The following is a 20,807-nucleotide window of genomic DNA, read 5'->3' on the forward strand; positions in this document are numbered from 1 at the left end:
GCAATGCGCCTTTTAATTTCCTGGCTGCTGGTGCCAAGACTGTTGACTATGGAGCCAAGCAAACTAAAGCTGTGTACATACTCAATCTCTTCACCATCCATCCCGATGCTGCCAATTGGTCCAGTGGTGTGAATCTTTGTCTTCTTGACATTGAGCCTCAATCCATATTGTAGGCTGCAGTCCTTGACAATCTGCAGCAGGCGCTTCGTACATGTAGGAAGCTTTGATGGCCTCGTGGTTAAGGAGTTGTGCTGCCATTATAAAGGCACATGGTTCAAATCCATCAGTTGCTCCATGTAGGAAGATGGGTAATTTCTTCCCCGTGTGCTATACAGCCTTTGAGAACCTGCTAGAAGGTCAATTATGAATTAGTTCTGACTCAATGATACGTAACAACATCTATAACTATATACACATAGAACACTTTTTAATATTTTTTTTAAATTATAGCCTATAAAACCCTAAGAAACAGTTCTGTCTCTGAGCATCATTATGAGTGGAAAGGACCCTATGTCACATGGCTCCAACAACATGATAGCAGATGATAGGAAAGCTCAATCTAGGGAATCAGAGTATGTATAACAAAAGACACTATTTTTTAATTTTGACCAGGAAGTTGAGTAGAAGGAAATAAGACATGATGGAACAGAAGAGAGATAAGATATAAAGAGAAATAAGAGTCAAACAAAAGAGCTAGTCACTGCTTTGTGGAGTAACCCAGTAATGAAAAATGCCTGGTACTGTAGATCTGGAACATAAATTGTCACAAAAATCATACCTCCTGGATCATATGCATTTCTACATTTTTTCCACTCTGTTTTAAAGAAAATGGGTCTTTCACAAAGAAAAGAACAGAAGTTACCGGTGGCGGTGGTGGGGGGGGGAGGAAAGGAAATGAAAAATGTGAAAGGGAGACACACAGGAGAAGAATGTAGGGAAGGAGGGAAGATAAGAGAAAATCTTAAAGATATCATCTGTAATACTAGCACAGTGCTTTGCAGGACTATCTCCTCTGACCATCACACTCACTATCTTAGAGAGGTATTATCACCATCTACCTTGAAAGGAGAAACATGACTAAACCTCAGTGATGCAATGATAAGCTGTGAAATAACTCAGATACACTGATAAAGAGAGGAAAGTTTTTAACCCATGTCTTCATGCTTCAAAATGTGAGCTCCTTTTTTTTGATCTGATACTTATTTTAAGTGTGCATAGTACATCCTAGAAACTTTAACAATTATGCTGAAGAAAGAAACCTAATATGATCTTGCCTCAGTCTGTCTCCCATTTTCCAGACCTTTGCATAAAATCAAAATCTACTGTACTAGAAAGTAGAACTGGATACATGGGGCTTTCTTGACTATGATCTTAACTGCAGCAAGTTGCCAGGACTTTCTCTGGTACCAACAGGTAGGTTCAAACTGCCAGTCTTCTCATTAGTTGAGAACAGACTGCTTACGCCATCCTCTATTTTCATATTCCTTCTAATTCCTATAATTTAATAAACTGTGAAGCCCACATTCATATGCAGCGTAGTAGAAAAGAAAAAAAAATATTGGCCCTCTAACAAAAGGGAGGAGGGTGCTGCATTTTAATGTATCTCCCTTAAAAATGAGGAAATTCCCTGTAGTGAAGTTGTAACTAATTCATGTTGAATCTGCAGCAGATTATCAGAGGTTGTAAATCACAAGAAAGGAGACCACCATCTTTCTCTTGGTAGAGAAGAGCCAGTTTTAGATTAACAGAGCCCTTCACTAAGGACTTCACCACCAGAGCTCCTGTAATGCACCTCCCAAAATGATTTAAAGCAGCCTTGCTTTAGTACGTTGGAGCTGGAGAAAGAAATCAGTTCATCTAAGTCCTTTTCTGCTGCTCCAACATGGCTTCCACTTTTATCAATCTGTATATGTTCTTGATTTCATATGTGCCATCTCCTCTATCTTCACAGAAATTAAAGAGACATCTGTCTCTATTCAATTGCATCTTCCCTTTGAATATCTAATTGATGAAGCTGGTTTTGAATTCTATGTCTTTCATTTCTCATGTCTTACTTGCTGCCTACCAACTCCTGTCAACTTTTTCTATCTCCAAAGCTAACAACAAAAGGCTATACAGATGTGTAAAAAGACAGAGTCTTCTAAATCTAACAAATTTAGCTGCTCTTCTCAGTTTGGATAGTCATCCTCAAGAACAGGTTACAGAATGTGTGTTTGCCTTTCATTTCATGAAAAAATCAAATATTACTAAAGTTATTATTGCTGTTTTTGTGTACCATCAAGTCACAACTGACCCACAGCTAACCCTTCAGAGGGTTTTCAGAGGCAGGGAATCACAAGGGAGGAGACTGCCCATCTTCTTCTAGGGTGCAGCTGATGTATTCAAATTGCATGGCTTTGGGATTGCAACACAGATTTTTATCACTAGAATTGTGTAACCAAAGGGATACATGACTTTCATTTGAATAATACTTTTAAGTGCTGTTGTGAATGAGTTCTGAGATGCTTCCTGCACTATTTTAGAAAGTTTTTCATATCCATACACACACCCTTTGTCCATTTCCTGCTACACTATACATTCCAAATGAGGAAAGGCTAGCTAATTTGAATTTGAGGGCACAGTTCAAAAACATTTGATTAAAATTATGTTGGAATACATAAAGCTCTGTTTAGGTAACAAACAAGCAAACAGGTAAACTTTAACATGAATGCTTTCTGCTAAATAGATTGTTAAAAGTTGTAGAGGCAGTAAGAAGTGTGTGTGATGTGCGGTGCGGCATGTGTGGATCACAGTTGTGACATTTTCTATGGGTGAACACCAAAATAACCATTTAATAACATTTTTGTGTAGCGCTTCACAATAAATTTATATTTTTTACAAAAATATCATTGTAGTCATCAAGAAAAAGAAGAACTTTTTTCTAATTCCAATTTACATTTATAAAAATAATCTACAAGGCTAAAGGTCCATGATGATTTACTGTTAAAAGAAAAAAAGCTTTTGTTTGCAAATGTATCATGTTGTGTACATGTACTTTTTATTTCAGGCAATCATTTATAGGCATTATATTTTATTTAATTAAATACAAAAGACCCTCTATGAGATGGATTGATTCAGTGACTGAGGTAATCGGGATGGGTGTGTCAGAGGCAGTGAGATTGGCACAGGATAGAGCATGGTTTAGGGCTGTTGTACATAGGGTCACTATGAGTCGCAGACGACTCGACGGCATATAACAACAACAACAATTAAATACCTCTGCTCTATGTCTGTTATTATCCCATCTTTTCAAGTCTCTTTTATTAGTTTTCTTTTTCTTCAGTTGTTTATTTTTTAATCTTCTAATAGGGAACTCTAGCAGCTTAGGCCTGGTTTTAGTAGTTTTTGGTCAAACATTCTTCTAAGTGGAATAGCACTGGTCTGTCCATTTGCTGTACAGAGGTAACTCATAATTGCTGTGATGCTGAACACTGTGATATTGGTGTGTCAAATGTGATAATGGTTATCTATGGTGGACAGTGTTTGGTGGAGCTCCCTGATTAAAACAAACTTAGAAGCAGGAATGGTATCCACTTCCAAAATAGCTTGCCTCCAGAAACTCTATAAACTTGGAGAAACGATGAAAGTTATATATGTGTTCAGGTCTTTATAGAGTCACTATGAGTCACTCTGAGTTATCTACTACTGCAGTTAACAAAAACAACAACAACAACAGGGAAATTTAGTGGCTTAGTGGTGAGGAATTGTGTTGCCAGGACAAAGGAATCTGATTGGAATCTATCAGCTATTCCACAGGAGAAAGATGAGCAATCTCCTTCCTTTTGGTTTATTGCCTCCCAACACCTATTGGATGGAAGGTCAACAAAGGACTGCTTCTGATTTGATGGTATTTCAATAAGAGCACAATGTGCTCTGGTCAGAGTTTTGATGACTACCTAATATCAATGTAATTTCACATTATGTGGCTTTGTTGCTTTTATAGTTTTGTTACTAGCAATTTCAATTTTTCTGTGTGTTTTTAAGTTATATTTATTTTGGTAATTAGCATTTGTATCGGTAAACTTTTAAAAAATTAACTAGTATAGAATAAATGGAAAAAATTTTAAGAAGCTTCCATTAAGTTACTAAATGTTGAATTTCATAAAACCATTTTGGTTTTAGTTATTCATGTAATCTATGAAATATTAAAGCAGTTTGCAATTCTATCTTGTATTATTCTATAATTAAAATTTATTATAAACATTTCTAAGGATATCTGATAGCCAAGTGGGTAGAGAGTTGAGGTCCCAATTCAAAGGAAAGTGGTTCAAGTTTAACAGTTGCTCAGGTGGAGAAATGTATGAGTCGGTTCTTACTCAATGACAATGAAGATTTTTTTAAAAGGTGTTTGTATCTCCTGATATGAGAGAAAGTACAAGGGAGGGGAGGGTTGGTACCATAAATTACTGCCCTCGGTGACACCAACTCTAGTGACACTGCTAGGTGAAAAACAACAAAGAAAAAAAAAGAAAGAAAAGAAAATAAAAAATTCAAAACCACTAGTGCAGAAAAGAGGTATTTGGTTTGCATAGCTTTCTGGTTTAAAAAAATGACATGAACATTAAAGTGGCTTAGAGTGTTATTATCAGATTGTTTTTGAACAATGACTGAAAATGTAATTCAGGAATCAATCATTTTAATATAATGGATTGTTGTCAGTGTCAGCCATGTCAAGCCCTTTTCAGAATTGACAGCCTTTAAAAGCCTCTAAACCGCTGTGATGACATCTCAGCTGTCATTTTTAAGAAACAAACTCCTGTGCCGTTTTTTTCTTTCTTTTTTTTTTTTTTGTGGTTGGCAGTGTTGTGGCCTCAGATAGCAGAGATAATTCATGAACTTTTGAAAAATAAGCAATTAAAACAGTGCCTTGCTCTCAGTTGTTGAAACTAAATAGGTCCATACAAATAAAAAAGAAGTAAATATTCATATAAGTAAATAATCTATTTATAACTGATGCACCTTTAATTATATCTGATAATAAACAATGCTATGCTCCAGAGGTTTAGGAGAAAGAAGTTACACAACCAACTGAAAGGTATATGGTTTTAATTCACTAGCTGTTCTGAGGGAGAAAGATGGACAATCTATTCCCATGCGATTGACTGCCTCTGAAAACTTACTAGAGGGTCTGCTATGATTCGGTTCTGACTCACTAGTACATAACAACTACAATAAGTGTTCTGTAAGCTCCAGGACTGAAATGACCCATGATGATCAGAGAGTTGACACCGTGAGCTACTACACTAGTCGGCATCAACCCAGTTGAGCCCATACCCTTCATCTAATAGAGTCTGAGATACTCACCAAAGTCTAAACTTCCCCAAAACTCATAGGACAGCTACCAAGAAATCTTTTCTCTAAGGGTCATCTTTTGTTAAAGCCTGAGGCAGGATTATGTTTAATGAATTTATTTAACAATATGTAGTTTGGGCTTTTCTTTTTAATTCTTTTTTGCCATTACTGATCACTCAGAAGAATGTAGAAGAAAACACAAAATATTCTTGAAAGCTAATCCTCATGACTCAGTTGCATTGACTGGATATCCTCCTTCCTTACAGGCTGCCCTTTATTAATTTCTTGTGTTGTTCTAATTCATAAACCAAAGGCTGATAATTATGGAAATAGTTTTGGCCTGAACTGCTAATGTAGTAAATAGGACACACCCAAATATACCGGAATGCTGTTGTTGTTGTCATTGTTGTTAGTTGTCGTTGAGTTGTAGATGACTCATAGCAACATTATGAATGAAAGAACTGAACACTTATATAACATTCATCACTTCTTCAAGTTCACAGGGTTTCCAGAGTCAAGCTATTTTGGAAGTGGATGCCCCTCGCTATCCTTAATACTGTTTTTGTTATTGTTTATACTGTTGAGTTGGAGCCAGCCCATAACTGACTCTCCAGAGGGTTTTCAGAGGCAGTTAATCACATGAGAGGAGATTGCCCAGCCTTCTCCTGTGGAGCAGCTGGTGGATTCTAACTCTGTGCCTTCAAGATTGCAGCACCTAGTTGCAGCTTCTTATAATTAGGCAACCAAATATTACAGACAAGAAAACCTGTGCAACAATTATACTCTGTCACAAGTTCCAATCAGTCTATCTCCTAAATGTCTTTGAATTCCATTAAATTTTAAACGCTCCCATATTTAATCCAAGCAGGGTCTTCTAACTGTTTTTACCCACATCTAGCCACTTCACTACATGATAGCCAATGATGTTGTTGTTGTTGTTATTGTTGTTAAGTGCCTTCGAGTTCCAGATGGCTCATAGAGATCCTATGAAGGAGAATCCTTGACGCTTGGGTGCCTTTCATCCTCTCTCCAGGTTCATAGGGTTTCCTGAGGCAAGCTGTTATGGAAGTGGATGCCACTCCTCCTTTCAAGCTTATTGTAATAGGGGAACTCCACCCCACTTTCTGTCCGCATTGTGTAGCCAATCATTAACGCATTTGACACACCACTGTCACGGTGTTCAGCCTCACAGCAACCAAAAGTGAACATGGTACAGCAACTTGTACACCAGGGCTATATGACCTAGAAGAATGTCTGAACAAAAACAATGAAAGACAGGCCCGAGGGCAGCAGATTAAAAGTCACCCACCTTAGACAATAATATACATCTTTTAAACATGTATTCACATTTACCCTTTGCTTAAAATTTCTTCATTGTTCTCAACATAACTATTAAGTAAAAAATTTCTCAGCAAGTCTCAGAAAGTCCAACATGATCTGGTACATTCATGCCTTTGTAGTCTCTTACCTTTCTTCCCTTCAAAAACTCATAGGGCTTCTTTCAGATCTTCCTCCCTGGTCCAAGCCCTTCCTCATTCTTTGGTAGTCATATTACTATTTCATGACTATCAAGGAAACAAAGATTTCTTTATTTCCACCACTGGGCTGATTGGCAGCATCATGATGGCTGGTGAAAACTGAGATTGTAAACAGCTTTAGTTTGCTTGGCTCCACAATCAACACTCTTGGCACGAGTGGCCAGGAAATTAAAATCTGTATTACACTGAGAAAGTCTGCTGTCAGAGACTTCTTCAAGGTACTGAGGAGCAATAATGTCAGTCTTGAGACTAAGGTGCTCCCTATACAGGTCATGGTCTTTACAATCACTTGCTTTGTGTCAGATAGCTGGATAATGACTAGGGATGATAGAAGGAGAGTTAATGCCTTTGAGCTCTGGTGTTGGAGAAGAGTATTGAATAGACCATGGACTGCTAAGAGAACAAACAGGTTCATCATGGAGAGAGTTAAACCAGGCTTCTCCTTGGAGGCAAGGATTCTGAAGCTTCATCTGATGTACTCTGGATATGTTGCAAGGAGGAACCAGTCCATTGAGAGGTATATTATTTTAGGGAGGGTGGAGGGACAGCACAGCAGAGGAAGACCCTTGATGAGGTGGATTGATTCAGTGAGTGCGGTAATGGGGGTAGGCATGTCAATGACAATAAAATTGGCACAGGATAGAGCAGGGTTCAGGGCTGTGGTACATAGGGTTGTTAGGAGTTGCAGGTGACTCGACAGCACATAACAACAACAGCATAGTCATTATGAGTCAAAAATCAATGCAATGACAGTAGGTAATATATCAGAAATAAATTTAAAATATACCATTTCCTATCATTTCCTTCAGAAAGCACTTCTATCCCACTGTAGGTAATTTTTCAAAAGCTGTCTTGATATTTTTTTGTATCAACAACCTTCTTATCTTCACGTTCTAATACACTCTCTTTCAACCACTCAATATTTTTACATGAAAACAAACAAGGGAAAGATTAACAGTGAAATAATTAATTTCTCAGATATATAATTTTATTACTGAAAAAACAGAGTGATAATAGTTCTATTTTATAGACATAAAGGAACCATATAAATATTTAGTATATCAGGTAGAGTCAATAAATTCAGCCTTTTATTTTTGTAGAGTCCCTCCGTGGTGCAAACAGTTAAGATATTTGGCCCTTATATGAAAGGTTTGGGGTGAGTAAAGACAAGTCTGCTGATCTTTAAAAACCAATCTGTTATGGTAAACTGTACAGAGAGAGGCTTGTTCTACTCTTTAAATCATGGGGTAAATTGGAATACACTTAATAGTACTGATATTAATAATTGATGGTCAAAATTTGAACTTTTCATATCCTTATGGTTATTTTAAGAAGCCTAGGTATTATTGCATATAACATATTGGGTTCCTAACAAAATGCTGCGTTGTATGCTGCCTTAGTCTCATCTCTGACTCAGAGAGGTCCTATGTAAAATATGTCAAAATCCTTCCAATTCTGCATCAGTCTCAGTCTGTGTTGTGCTTAAATTCAGTGTCGCAGTCACTGATCAGCCCATATCCTTGTACATCTTCTTCTGTTTTTCTGATCCTCTACTTTTCCAGCAAACTGAAAGGCAAGTGGTTCAAATCCAGACACTTAGCATGAAAGATAGATGGTCCCCTTCCTTAAAGATTTATAGCCTTGAAAAACTACTGAAGGTCAGTAGAAGTACCACCTCAGACATCAGATGGTGCTTGCTGTGAGTTGGCATCAACTAGATGGCACTAGATTTGGCCCAGAATAAGATGCACTGGTGATTCAATGCCTCATAAACAACAACAACAACAGCATATCGCATTGGTTGTTTTTTATTTAAGTCTCTTGTTAAAAGTCAACAAGACTTTATGGAGGGCCTTTGTATTTAAAAGTTGGTTGTTATTATATTTTGGAGTAATGTTCATCTAAGTGGTATAGCACTTTACTGTCAATATGCTGTACTGAGATAACATGGGGGTGCTGTGATGCTGAACCTTGTGCTATTGGGGTGTCAAATGCCATGACAGTTACTCATGGTGAACAGTGTTTGGTGGAGCTCCCAGTTTAAGACAGTTTTGGAAGCAGGAGTGGCATCCACTTCCTAACCAACTTGCCTCTGAAAGCTCTATGAACTTTGAGAAAATGACGATAGTTATAGAAAGGCTTCGGGCCTGTTGTGGATAGGGTTGCTATGAGTTGTGCTCGATGAGATGGCAATCAAAAGCAACAACAACATGACTCAGAAATTGCTTTACAGAAGGGGGGGATTGTATACCAAAGAAGAAGTTTATCTTTTGCTTTTCAAAGAGAGGAGTGAACTGGGAGAAGGGGTGTAAAGAAAAAAGTGCAACAATGAATGAATGAAAATCCAAAATCTCTGTTCATTAAAATTAATAAAATAAAATTTAAAAAAAGAAAACAAAAAGACTAAGTCATCAAAGGAGAACATAAAAGGACCATAGATTAGGAAGAAAATGTGAAGAATCTGTATGTGTTTTGTCTTTATTTTAAAGAGAATATAGAGGGAAAGGAATCAATTAACAGAATAAAGGAATACTGATGGTGCAATGGTTAGGAACTCAACTATTAAATGCAACTTTTCTGTGGTTCAATTTCACAAGGCATTCCTCAGGGGAAAAGACCTTGTGATCTTCTAAAAAAATTTTTGAGCCTAGGAAACATCACAAACCACATCTACTCAGTTCCACAGGGTTGAGTCACTGTGACTCAGATTCAGTTGGATAGTAATTAATAATAACAGTGACAAAAGAAAAAGATCGTATATAAAAATATTCACTAATTTCATTTTATGAACACTTGAATTGTCTTTGCAGTGACAAATATTCTTTCACTGATAATTATATTGAATCTTTAACATACTTAACAAAAGTAGAAGCTTTAATATCTAAATTTACTTAAACAAGAAATGAAATTTTATAAGATGTTTCAAATCGGGACTATATACAATGATAAAGAAATTATAGAGTCTTTTCCTCTGTTATCAAAGAAGATTGAGAAAATATATACCTGATTTACAAAGTATGAGGAAAATCTGCTAGTGGAGCTAGGAGGAAGTTTAGGCTGTGCAACAGTTTTGAGTACAAAATATCTTTGGCAACAGAATAGACCAACATACAGATGACATTGGGTGTAAATAATGATTTAGAAACAGCATATTCGCTGAGGTCAGGGTATGAGAAATCAAATTCAGGCAAAAAGAAGTTTACGTTTTGTGGGTAGAAAATCATATTTCTAGACGAATATTCATATGGTGAACACAACATTTCTGTGAAACTAATATATGGCTTTGAATTGTGATGCTAGCAGAGTATTGAATATAGCATGGATTGCAAAAAGAGCACAAATTTGTTGTTAAGAGAGTGAAACCAGAGTGCTCCTTAGAGACAAGAAAGGTGACATTTCATCTCATTTACTTCTGGCATATTCTTAGGAGGAATTAGTCCTTGAACAGAGACCTTATGCTGGGAAAGGTAGAGGATCAGTGGAAGAGATGAAGGCTCTGAACAAGATGGACAGATGCGGTAACTACTACAATAGACCTGAGCCTAACAGAGATAACGATGGTGCAGGAGAGGACGAGGTTCAGAACTGGTGTTCATGGGGTCATTATGAATTGTGGTAGACTTGATGGAGCCTTACAGCACAATAACAACGTAGGACTGAGAATAGTAATACAGTACAAAGTGATAGCAGATATGAGGGTAGATAAGAGATTTATAAGGAGATCCTAGTGGAGTTGTGGTGACAGTACCTGCTGTTAAACAAAAGGTTTCACCAAGGAAGACATTCAGGTGGGGAACAAATGCATGAAGAAATGTTCAAAATCCCTAACTCTGAGAGGATGCAAATCAAAACAACTATGAGATATCATCTCAAGCCAGTTACAATAGCAAAATCCAACAGAGCAGCAAATAACAAATGCTGGCAAGGTTGTGGAGAAACTGGAACTCTTATTCACTGTTGGTAAGAGTGTAAAATGGTGCAACCACTAGCAAGGCAGTATGGCGCTTTCTCAGAAAATTGGAAATAGAAAGACCTTTGGACCCAGCACGTTCACTACTGGGAATATACCATAAATAAACCAGAACTGCCACCCAAGCAGATATATGCACACCCATGTTTATTGCTGCTTTGTTTGCAATAGCAAGGAGTTGAAAACAACACAAGAACTCATCACCAAATGAATGGATAGAGAAGCTGTGGTATTTTCACACAATGGAATAGTATGCAGCACTGAAAAACAAAGAACTCATGAAATATTCTACAAAATGGGTGACCCTGGAGGACATTATTCTGAGTGATATATCTCAGTCACAAAAAAACAAATGCTACATAATGCTATTGTTATAAAACAGGATTTATATGGAGGTTGGGTAGAAACTAAGAAAAGGGGATAAATAATGTACAGGGTATTGTAACAATTGAAACGAAAGAGGGAGAGAACTGTATAAAAGGAATATATGATTAGGTGTTATTGGCATGATAAAAGTCCAGAGTAAAAGCAACATAGTAAAGTTGTCGAGGGGGGCGGAATGTATAACAATGTAAGAAGAACGTTTTTTCCCAAAGAAAAAGTGAACTGGGGGCAGGGGTAGGGGGGAGGGGGACAGGGAAGAAAGTGTGCAACAATGAATGACTAGAAATCCAAGTTCTCTATAAACTTACATTAAAATCTAAAAGAAAATAAAATAGTTAACAGTTTCAACTCAACATTGCTTGAAAGGCAAAATATGTGACAATCTGCTTCTATAAAGAATATACTCTTGAAAAATCCTATGAGGCAGTTCTATCTCTGTCCCATATGGTCACCATGAGTCAGACTATATTCAGCATATACATTAACAGGTAACGTTACAGAGTGTAAAGCAAACCCACAGCACTCTGTATAACAGAGAAGAATTATCCATAGAATTTCCAAGGTTTTGCATCTTTACTGAAGATAGCTGCCTCATCTTTCTCCCATGAAGTGGTTATTGGGCTCAGACTTTGAGGTTAAGAGCTAAATGTTGTAATCCCTGTGCCACCAGATCCCCAGGATATTAAAGATTATAGAAGTGTAAATTAACAAGATAAATGTGCTATTGAAAAAGATCATTCTGAAACTACTAGTAAACAGCAAAATATATTCACGCACATATACAACCACACACATAGCAGCACACACACACACACACACACACACACACACACACAAAATCAGGAAAAAAGAAAAAGACATGTCATAGACGATTTCTTTGTTCAAGCTTGAACACTTTGGAGAAAAAATAGTGGCATTTATATAAACATGTGGGTGTGGTATTTTGTCAACTGATATTAAGGTGAATTTCCAAGACACATATTCAAGAGACTACTTATTATCTCCTAGAAGCAGTAGATCTGCTCATCACTTAGCTTTCAATAACTGATGTTGGCAGTTTGTTAGTAGGAAACCCAAACAAATAAAAAAGAAAAAAGAGAGAGAAGTCAAAAGCACAAGCCAAGTACTTCTTAGTAATGAAGTCAATTATTAATATGTTGAAGCAGAATTTGGTAATTATCTTTAAAATTTAAACATAGAATTTTTTTCACTTTATTTGACTAAAGTATTTCTTGAGTTCTTAAATGCTGCAAGGCATACCAAGAGATGGCAGACTGTAAATATCATCTAAGTAGCACAAAATCCTTTGAGAGGTTAGCAAAGAGAAAATAAAAACAACATAATCCAAAACTAAACTTCACGTCCTAGATGTTGTTAAGAGTTTTTAGCCTTAAGGACTGTGAAAGACATAAATGTTGAGGAATACCTTTAAACATAAAGTCCCTAGCAGCATAAGACTATATTCACAAGTGGGGGAAATGGGAGAAATTAAAGGGAAATGAGGATCGCTTGGTGGGAAACCCAGGTCATAAAAAAACACATTGCCAGTGACCCTCCTGATACCTGACCTGGTCATGTTTCCAAGGTTACAACCTTTTACAAGAGGAGCTTGCTCATCTTTCTCCCTCAGAGCACCTGATGGATTTGTTGGGCTACTGACCTTTTGTTTGGCAGACTGATATGTTACACACTATGCACTCAGGGCTCCTCAGAACAAACAGACAGAAAAACATAAGGACTGGGAAATACACTCTAAGGGCTGAAGATGCCAAAATCTGAGCTTTAGTCTTTTAAAATACCATGAGTTATTACACGTGCTCAGTTGTAGTTAGAAAGTACTACTATTATCATTATGAAGACAATATGTGCATGAAGCATACACGGGCTTTGTTTTAAGTGAAAGCTCTCCCAACGAATGCTTGAGAAAGTTGGCACTATAATTATTATCATAATAAGATAGATACAAAGTTAAATTAACTCCTGATGAGGCTGTTAAGAAATTAACAATTAAAGGACAAAATGGGAAACATACATGTTTGTTATTTGTAAATCATCACTATGTAGATGAATTTATGGAAAATGCTTTAGATTATGATTAAAAATAGCTACATGATCATGATAATCACCTCTATTCAATGATCCCCACTGCCAAGAATACATTATTCGGTACTTAGTCCTTTACATAAATTATCACGCCACTTCTCAGCAGCTCAGCCACGCCACCAGGGAGTTCTGATGAGGCAGCCCATAGGGAGCTTTGCTGCTAAGCCAAAGACACACCTCTCTGGAGTTTCAACTCCATCAGCAACTTTACAAGAGAAATAGGGGCAATCTCCTGCTATATGATTTACAGTCTCTGAAAACCTTCTGAAGGGTCAGGTATCAGAGGGTTCCAATTTTATGTCAATGACTCAAATCTTTCAACTGTGTTTTGAAATGAAAGAAAACACTCTTTTCCACATAGATCTCCAAGCCTTGATGTGTACATCCTCTTCTAACCTTATCACACTCTCTTCTTGGTACTTTTCGCCTTTGTCCATCTCAGAGTAATCTCCTTTTCAGAATATACCAATTTCTTTTAGTCAGAGATTCAGCACTTGTTGTTTTACCAGAATTATCTTCCCTATACAATTGGTTTCTTCTTGATTTTTCACTTTGAAATATATAATAATACTACTTAATTACTTGTCATCTTCACCAAATATGGATGCCATCTGGCCCTGAATGTTGTAGATGCTGATTTATAGTGATTTCATTAAATACAGAGAAAACTGCTCCATAGGTTTTGGGGACTATGACTTTGCAGAAATAGATTGCCAACCTTGCCTTCCAATGTGACTATGGATGAACTTCTCTTTTGGTTAGTAGTTGAGTGTTTAACTCTGCACAACTCAGGAACTCCTTTCCATAATAAAAGCAAACCCACTGTCAGGTCAGAGTCAATTCTAACTTTCCAAGGCTGAAAATCAAGTGGGAGGGGAATGTCCAACTGTCTGTCTTGTAGTCACTGGTAGATTTGAATACTCAGGGGCTCAAAGCCTTTAAGATAGTAGCATAATGTATTCAGACTTATAATTATTGAATTGATATATGAATTGTTGTTATGTGCCATTGACTCACCTACAACTCATAGTGACCCTCTGTACAATAGCTCTGAAGCCTGCCCTGTCCTGAGCCACCAAGTTTCTCCTTGGAGTCTAGAATTTTGAAGCTCCATCTCACATACATTGGTCACATGGATGGGAGGGACTGGTCCTTGAAGAAGTATATCATGCTCGTAAGGGCAGAGGAGCAGTGTAGAAGGGGAAGACCCCAAATGAGACGGATTGATACAGTAACTAGGGCAATGGGGTTAGGTTTGGGGGTAGGATTAACTCAAAAGAATTCTCACAACAACTCTGAATCAAAACTCACTTCTAACAAGTGAAATTTGGCACATGATGACCTTCCATGGGGTTTTGAGGCCTGTAAATCTTTAGAGGAAACTACTCACATTTCTGCTGCTGAGTGGTTGGTGGATTTGTGTGACCTGTTGATTTGCAAGCCAATATCTTGTATATTAGGGCATCCATCAATAATAAATTTAAAGATAAGGAAATAGAAACTAGGAAGTATTATGATAACTCATTCAAGATTACTCATCTTTCTATTGTCACACTGCTTTATAACATAAAGATAAGAATATTAATTTTGAAACCATCAAGAGAATTATGGTATTAGATCTGCAATTTTAGTGAAGCATGTAAGAAATTGATAGGAGTAATAAAAATTCAGTATGAATTTTGGAATCACTGAGTAGTTAAAACTACTGAACAGAGAAAACTATTGGTGAGCAAGAGTAGCCTTTTGATGATTTCTTTCTTATACTATTTTTAAAAAATAATATTTCTTATTTCCTTTATAATAATTCCTAGGAAAAAGAATAGTTAAATGATTTGACATAGCTTAAATTATTTCAATCTATAAAACAAAACTTTAAGATAGGTACCTTTGATCTTGTGTTTTTTATTTAAATGCAAAACTCAAAACCATTTGCTTTGAGTTGGAACAAATACATAGCTGATACTCCATTGAATTTCTGAGGTTGTAAATCACACAAAAAGAGACTGTGCACTCTGTCTTCAGAGTGGTTGGTAGAGGCAAACTTTTTGCGTTGTGGCCATTGTGTTAATAGTTTAAATCTCTATAGACTAACCCACCAGAGCTCCTTAGGATGAAAAGAAATTATAGAACCAGCTGGAGCCATACCAAGAAAATTATTTGATGACAGATCTGCTTACACAACTTCTTAGTACCATACAGTGCAGCACAAATTGCCCCTTACAGTATTTTGTCATTACACTCAATTAACATTTTTTCTAAGAATTTCCACTTCTATTCAACAAATAAATATTGATTGTCTATAGGAGTTAGAGATATTCTGCTATGTGTTAGGGCTAAAAGAAAGATGAATGAGAGAAATTTCTTACCTGCCTTCTGAGAGTTTGGTATTTTAGTAATCAGATCTTATTGGCAGCCTATAAATATTTTCAGCTTAACTTAGATATGACCTTTTCTACTTCTCTGAATATATCAGACATTATAAACACTTAGTCAAATAACTCGTCAGAAAATTTTGGGTCATTTTATATATTTGAAGATAAATAGTGTCCCATAGCCATTGGGCTGTGGTGCTGGAGAAGAGAAATGAAAGTACCAAAACCTGCCAAGCAAACAAACCTCTTCAGGTCTGTCCCAGAGAAGGTGAAACAAAATTTTTCCTTGGAGTGAAGGATTTTGAAACTCATTCTCAAATATTTGGGGCATTTCATCAGGAAGAATCTATCTTTGGAGAAGGATATCATGCTTAGGAAATATCAGGGCAAAAGAGGAAGACGATGAATGAGATGTATTGGCACAGTGACTGTGGAAATGGGGTTGGGTGTGTCAGAGATCGTGAAAATGGCTCAGGATAGGGCCACGAACTGAACTGTTCTTGAGGTCGCTGTGCCATAGTTGACTCAACAGCAAGTAGCAAGTGTTCCAATATAAACGGTGTCTATTATACCTTGTAGGAGATGCCTGTGTGGTGATGTGGCAATGTACGAAAAAGGTCAATACACTTGCATGCTCGCTCTCTCTCTCTCTCTCTCGCACACACACACACACACACACACACACACACACACACACACACATCTATATATATATACTCTAGTAGTGTAGTGGCAGGAATTGTGAAATTGGCTCAAGATAGGGCAAGATTCAGAGCTATTGTACATAGAGTTGTTATACATCACAGGCAACTCGATGGCATATAATACACACACACACACACACACACACACACATACATTTCAACATCAATAAAATAAAAATCATCACCACTGGAAAAATGCTTGAAGTTATCAAGGATTTTTACTTGGATTCACAAAATACACTCATGGTTAGCAGTTAAGAAATCAAAAGACATGTTTTACTGGGAAAGTCTGTTGTCAAGACATCTCCAAAATGCTAAAGTGCAAGGATTTCAGTGTAAAGACTGAGATGCACCTGATACAAGCCATGATAGTTTGGATTGCTTCCTATGCATCTGAAAATTGAACAATGAAGAAGGAAGGAAGAAAGGAAGGAAGGAAGGAAGGAAGGAAGGAAGGAAGGAAGGAAGGAAGGAAGGAAGGAAGGAAGGAAGGAAGGAAGGAAGGAAGGAAGGAAGGAAGGAAGGAAGGAAGGAAGGAAGGAAGGAAGGAAGGAAGCTTTTACATTGTAATACTGGTGAGTATTGAATATCCATTGGTCCTGCCAAGAGAAAAAATGTCTGTCATGGAGGAAGTGCAACCAAGGTAGTCCTCAAAGACAAAGAGAGTGAAACATAATCTCAGTTACTTTGAGAATGTTGTCAAGAGGGGCCAATCCTTCAAAAAAGACCCTCACAGTAGGAAAAGTGGAAGGTCAGAAAAAAGAGAGAAAGATGCTCAATGAGATGAATTAACATACAGTGTGTACCAACGGTATTGTGGACATGAGAGATAATGAGTAAGGTGCAGCATAGAGTAAGGTTCTGAGCTATTACTCCCATGATCACTGTGAGTCATAGACGACTATACACACATTACAAGAACAAATATATCATTCTCTCATTCTCATTGCTGGTGAGCTAGAACCTGACTAATGGCTGACTTTTCAACAGGTTTGCAGGAGATATTAAAGGAACAGGAGGAGATTGTCCATCTTTCTCCTGAGGAGTTGCTGGTGGACCCAAATATGACACCTCTTGCAGTAAGAATCCACAACTGACTTCAAGTGAGAAAGATAGACAATTTCAGCTCATGAGATTCACAGTCATTGAAAACCACCTAGAGGGCCAGATATGAGTCAATTTCAATTTAACTAGCAATGGTTGAGTTTTTGAGACCCATAATTCCTACTGTCATGAAGTTGATTATGACTCACTATGATCTTGAAGCTTTCTCTAAAGCTGTGAATCTTTACAGGAGAAGATTGTCCATTATTTTCTCCCTGTGAATGGCTTTAGGACTGACTTATTCCATTAGCTGCACAACATTTAACATTCTACACCACCAGGTTTATATAAACTCTGTGGCACAATGAGGATCTTTAGGGTGTTATTTTGTTCATTTTGCAAAAGAGAAAGAAAGATATGAAACGCATTGCCCCCTCTCCCTTGGGAAACAAGTGGCGATGGGTTTCTGGAAGTCAAGCTAATAAATTGTATTTAAAAGTTCTTCCTAAACAAAGAACTCATGAAATGTTATACAAACCATGGCAGACATGCTGTGTGAAATATATCAGTCACAAAAGGACCAATGCTGCATAATGCCACTGTTATAAAACACGACTGACATGGGGGTTGGGGGAAAACTAAGAAAAGAGGGGATAAATAATGTACATGGCATTGAAACAGACTAGGGAGAGAACTGTATAAAAGGAATATATATATAATCAGCTATTATTGACATGACAAGAGTCCAGAATAAGAACTGCATAGTAAAGTGGACTAGGAGAGAGAGCGACTGTATAATAATGAAATATTTTTTTCCCAGAGAAAAAGACAAACTGGAGGGGGAAAGGGCAGGGAGGAAAATGTGCAAAAATGAATGAATGGAAGTCCAAGTTCTCTATAAACTTTCATTAAAATCTCAATTTAAAAATGATAATTAAAAAAGTTCTTCCTGTAGAAAGTATATTTTCAGTATTAAATTCAAAATAGCAGACAAAAATAAAAAGCAAGTGAGGGGTAAACATAAGATATATTATTTACTCTTTTTTACTTTGATTTTTTATTTGAAAATAAGGCTTTAAGTATATTCCATGTCAATGCCTCTCTTTGTAACCTAGAAGTCATTAAACCAAGTTAAGTCCTGCAGTTCAGACAATGAATGACTGTGACCTTTCTGCTGCTTTGCATCAGATCAGCTTTGTGTTTGACAAAAGAAAAAATAATTCAAATAACATGTGTGTCTGCCACCTGTATAAACTGTGCCTGCTTTGATTCAACTAATCATATGATACGCAACCTTATTTTCCACAGATTAACATTGACTTCAGTACCAGGGACCTCATCTCCAAGAACATTGCAGAACCAACGCTCAAATGCTTTGACGAGGCACAGAAATTAATCTATAGTCTCATGGCCAAGGATTCTTTTCCTCGATTCCTAAAGTCTGAGATTTATAAGAAATTGATCAATAGCCAACAGGTTGGAAATCATAAAAAATGGCTCCCTTTCTTGTGAAGAAGGTAAATTATACTTTAATCATCAGGATATGATTTTTTTGGGGGGAAAAACTATAGGGGAGATCACTCTCAAGCAAACTACTTAACACTAAATTAAAGAAAATATCAGTCCTGATACAGGCTATTTGTTTAGTTTTAGAAAACTTATTTTTTGCTTTACTACAACAGAAAAAAAAATACTTTTCTTAAATATCATGTCTACATTTCTAAGCCATTTATTTAGAATTTATTCATTTTACCGGGTACTTTAAATTTTCCTACTGGGAGAACACAAAAATGATTTATAGATATACAATATACTATTAAACCAATAGAGGATATTACTATGACATTATAAATTCAAAGAAATGTATATTTTTTAATAGTGAGGGAGATTGTTTAACATCATATATGTGATTTTTGAACATCTTTTACATTATTCAAAACCTCACTTCTGGGGGAAAAAAATTCTGAACCAAAACACAACCTTCCATTGAGTCTACTTAGTTATTCCTTTACAACAAACTGGATAAACGACGTTATGGAATAGTAGTTCTCTAAAATGTCATGGTCTCATTGTAATTAAAAAAGAAAAACAATCAGGGCCATATGCACATTCATATGTATGGGTCATAGCAGCATGAATCAAACTTTGACATAATGACTCACTTAGTTGAATCCAATGGTATCCATAGATACCTGTACAGAAGAGCCCTGAAGGTGGACAAAATAGAAAGTGCCTACAGAATGAGCTTCATAGCAATGATTTTCCCATATCATCAAGAATACTATAATAAATATTTCATTAAGTTAGTGTGCATTTAAAGTTTCTCTTCCATTTACTCGCGAAGCACTGGTATTATTTATAAAGGAAGCCTAAAGAGCAATGGTTGGGCTTTTGTCTGTTAACTGAAAGGTTTACATCTTAAACACATCCAGTGGCTCCATATGGAAAGACCTGGAGTTGTTCTCTTATAAATATAACAGTCTAGGAATCTCTTCTACTTTATCACACATCTCTATACTGGATCTACAATACCTAACAATATTTTTTAAAAGACACAAAATTTGTTAAATGCCTTTGAGATATTTCTAAAATCACTGTGTATAATTATTGTATGATTGGTATAAATATCTTAATGATGTTATTACCACAAGAATCTGTAAATGTTCTATAGATCTTTTACATTTCTTCTTTATTTATTCTGATTTGTTTATTTTATTGACATCTCTAAGAGATTATTTGAACATTAAAACCTAGATGAGAAATAGCATGATTTATTTTGTTTCTATAAACAATTCATTCATGAGGTAAAATTTTCCTTCTTTCCATCAGGAATAATAAGCATTACAACACAGGAAAAGAGAATATACTCTGTTTGTTTTTTATTTGCAAGGCATAATAAAAAACTGATCTTGAACAGTTGGTGCAGCTGAAAATCTATTCATTTAAGTGGAAAATAGCTGTACACTTCTCACATTTATTCTGGGGATTCCTACCTTAATTTAGTCTCTATTTAAATGGAAATGATAGATTATTCCCCAAAATAAAAATAGATTGGATTTAAAAGGAACTTACAATTAAAATTATATTTGTCCTTCCTTAGATGAAAAACAAACAAAAAACCAACAAGACAAACATCTGAATACTCAGTTACTAATAAAGTCACACAGGTCATAAAGAGGCAGTAAGGTTGGTGTTTCAACATGCCATCCATCCATGTTCCTTGTTCCCTAAAGGCAATACATCTCTTCAGTTCAGTCCTGTCCTAAGACTTGGAAATTAAAAAAGTCTTACTAGCACAACATTCACCAAATAATATGGATTTATTTCCCTGGAAATTACTTTTATCTCCCTCTCTACAAGA

At 36.4% G+C, this 20,807-nt stretch overlaps 1 protein-coding gene across 1 annotated transcript in view; it reads left to right on the forward strand.

The window, feature by feature from the left end:
* Positions 1–18,958, forward strand: part of RGS21 (regulator of G-protein signaling 21) — a 51,099-nt gene extending 32,141 nt beyond the window's left edge. Inside the window, exon 4 of the mRNA XM_006889529.1 lies at positions 18,755–18,958. Within this exon, the coding sequence (XP_006889591.1) occupies positions 18,755–18,958 (204 nt within the window). The remainder of the gene's footprint in view (positions 1–18,754) is intronic.
* The last annotated feature ends 1,849 nt before the right edge of the window (positions 18,959–20,807 follow it).

Source organism: Elephantulus edwardii, unplaced genomic scaffold, assembly GCF_000299155.1.
Source record: "Elephantulus edwardii isolate Elephantulus edwardi_28Jun2011 unplaced genomic scaffold, EleEdw1.0 scaffold00078, whole genome shotgun sequence".
Taxonomy (NCBI): Eukaryota; Metazoa; Chordata; class Mammalia; order Macroscelidea; family Macroscelididae; genus Elephantulus; species Elephantulus edwardii.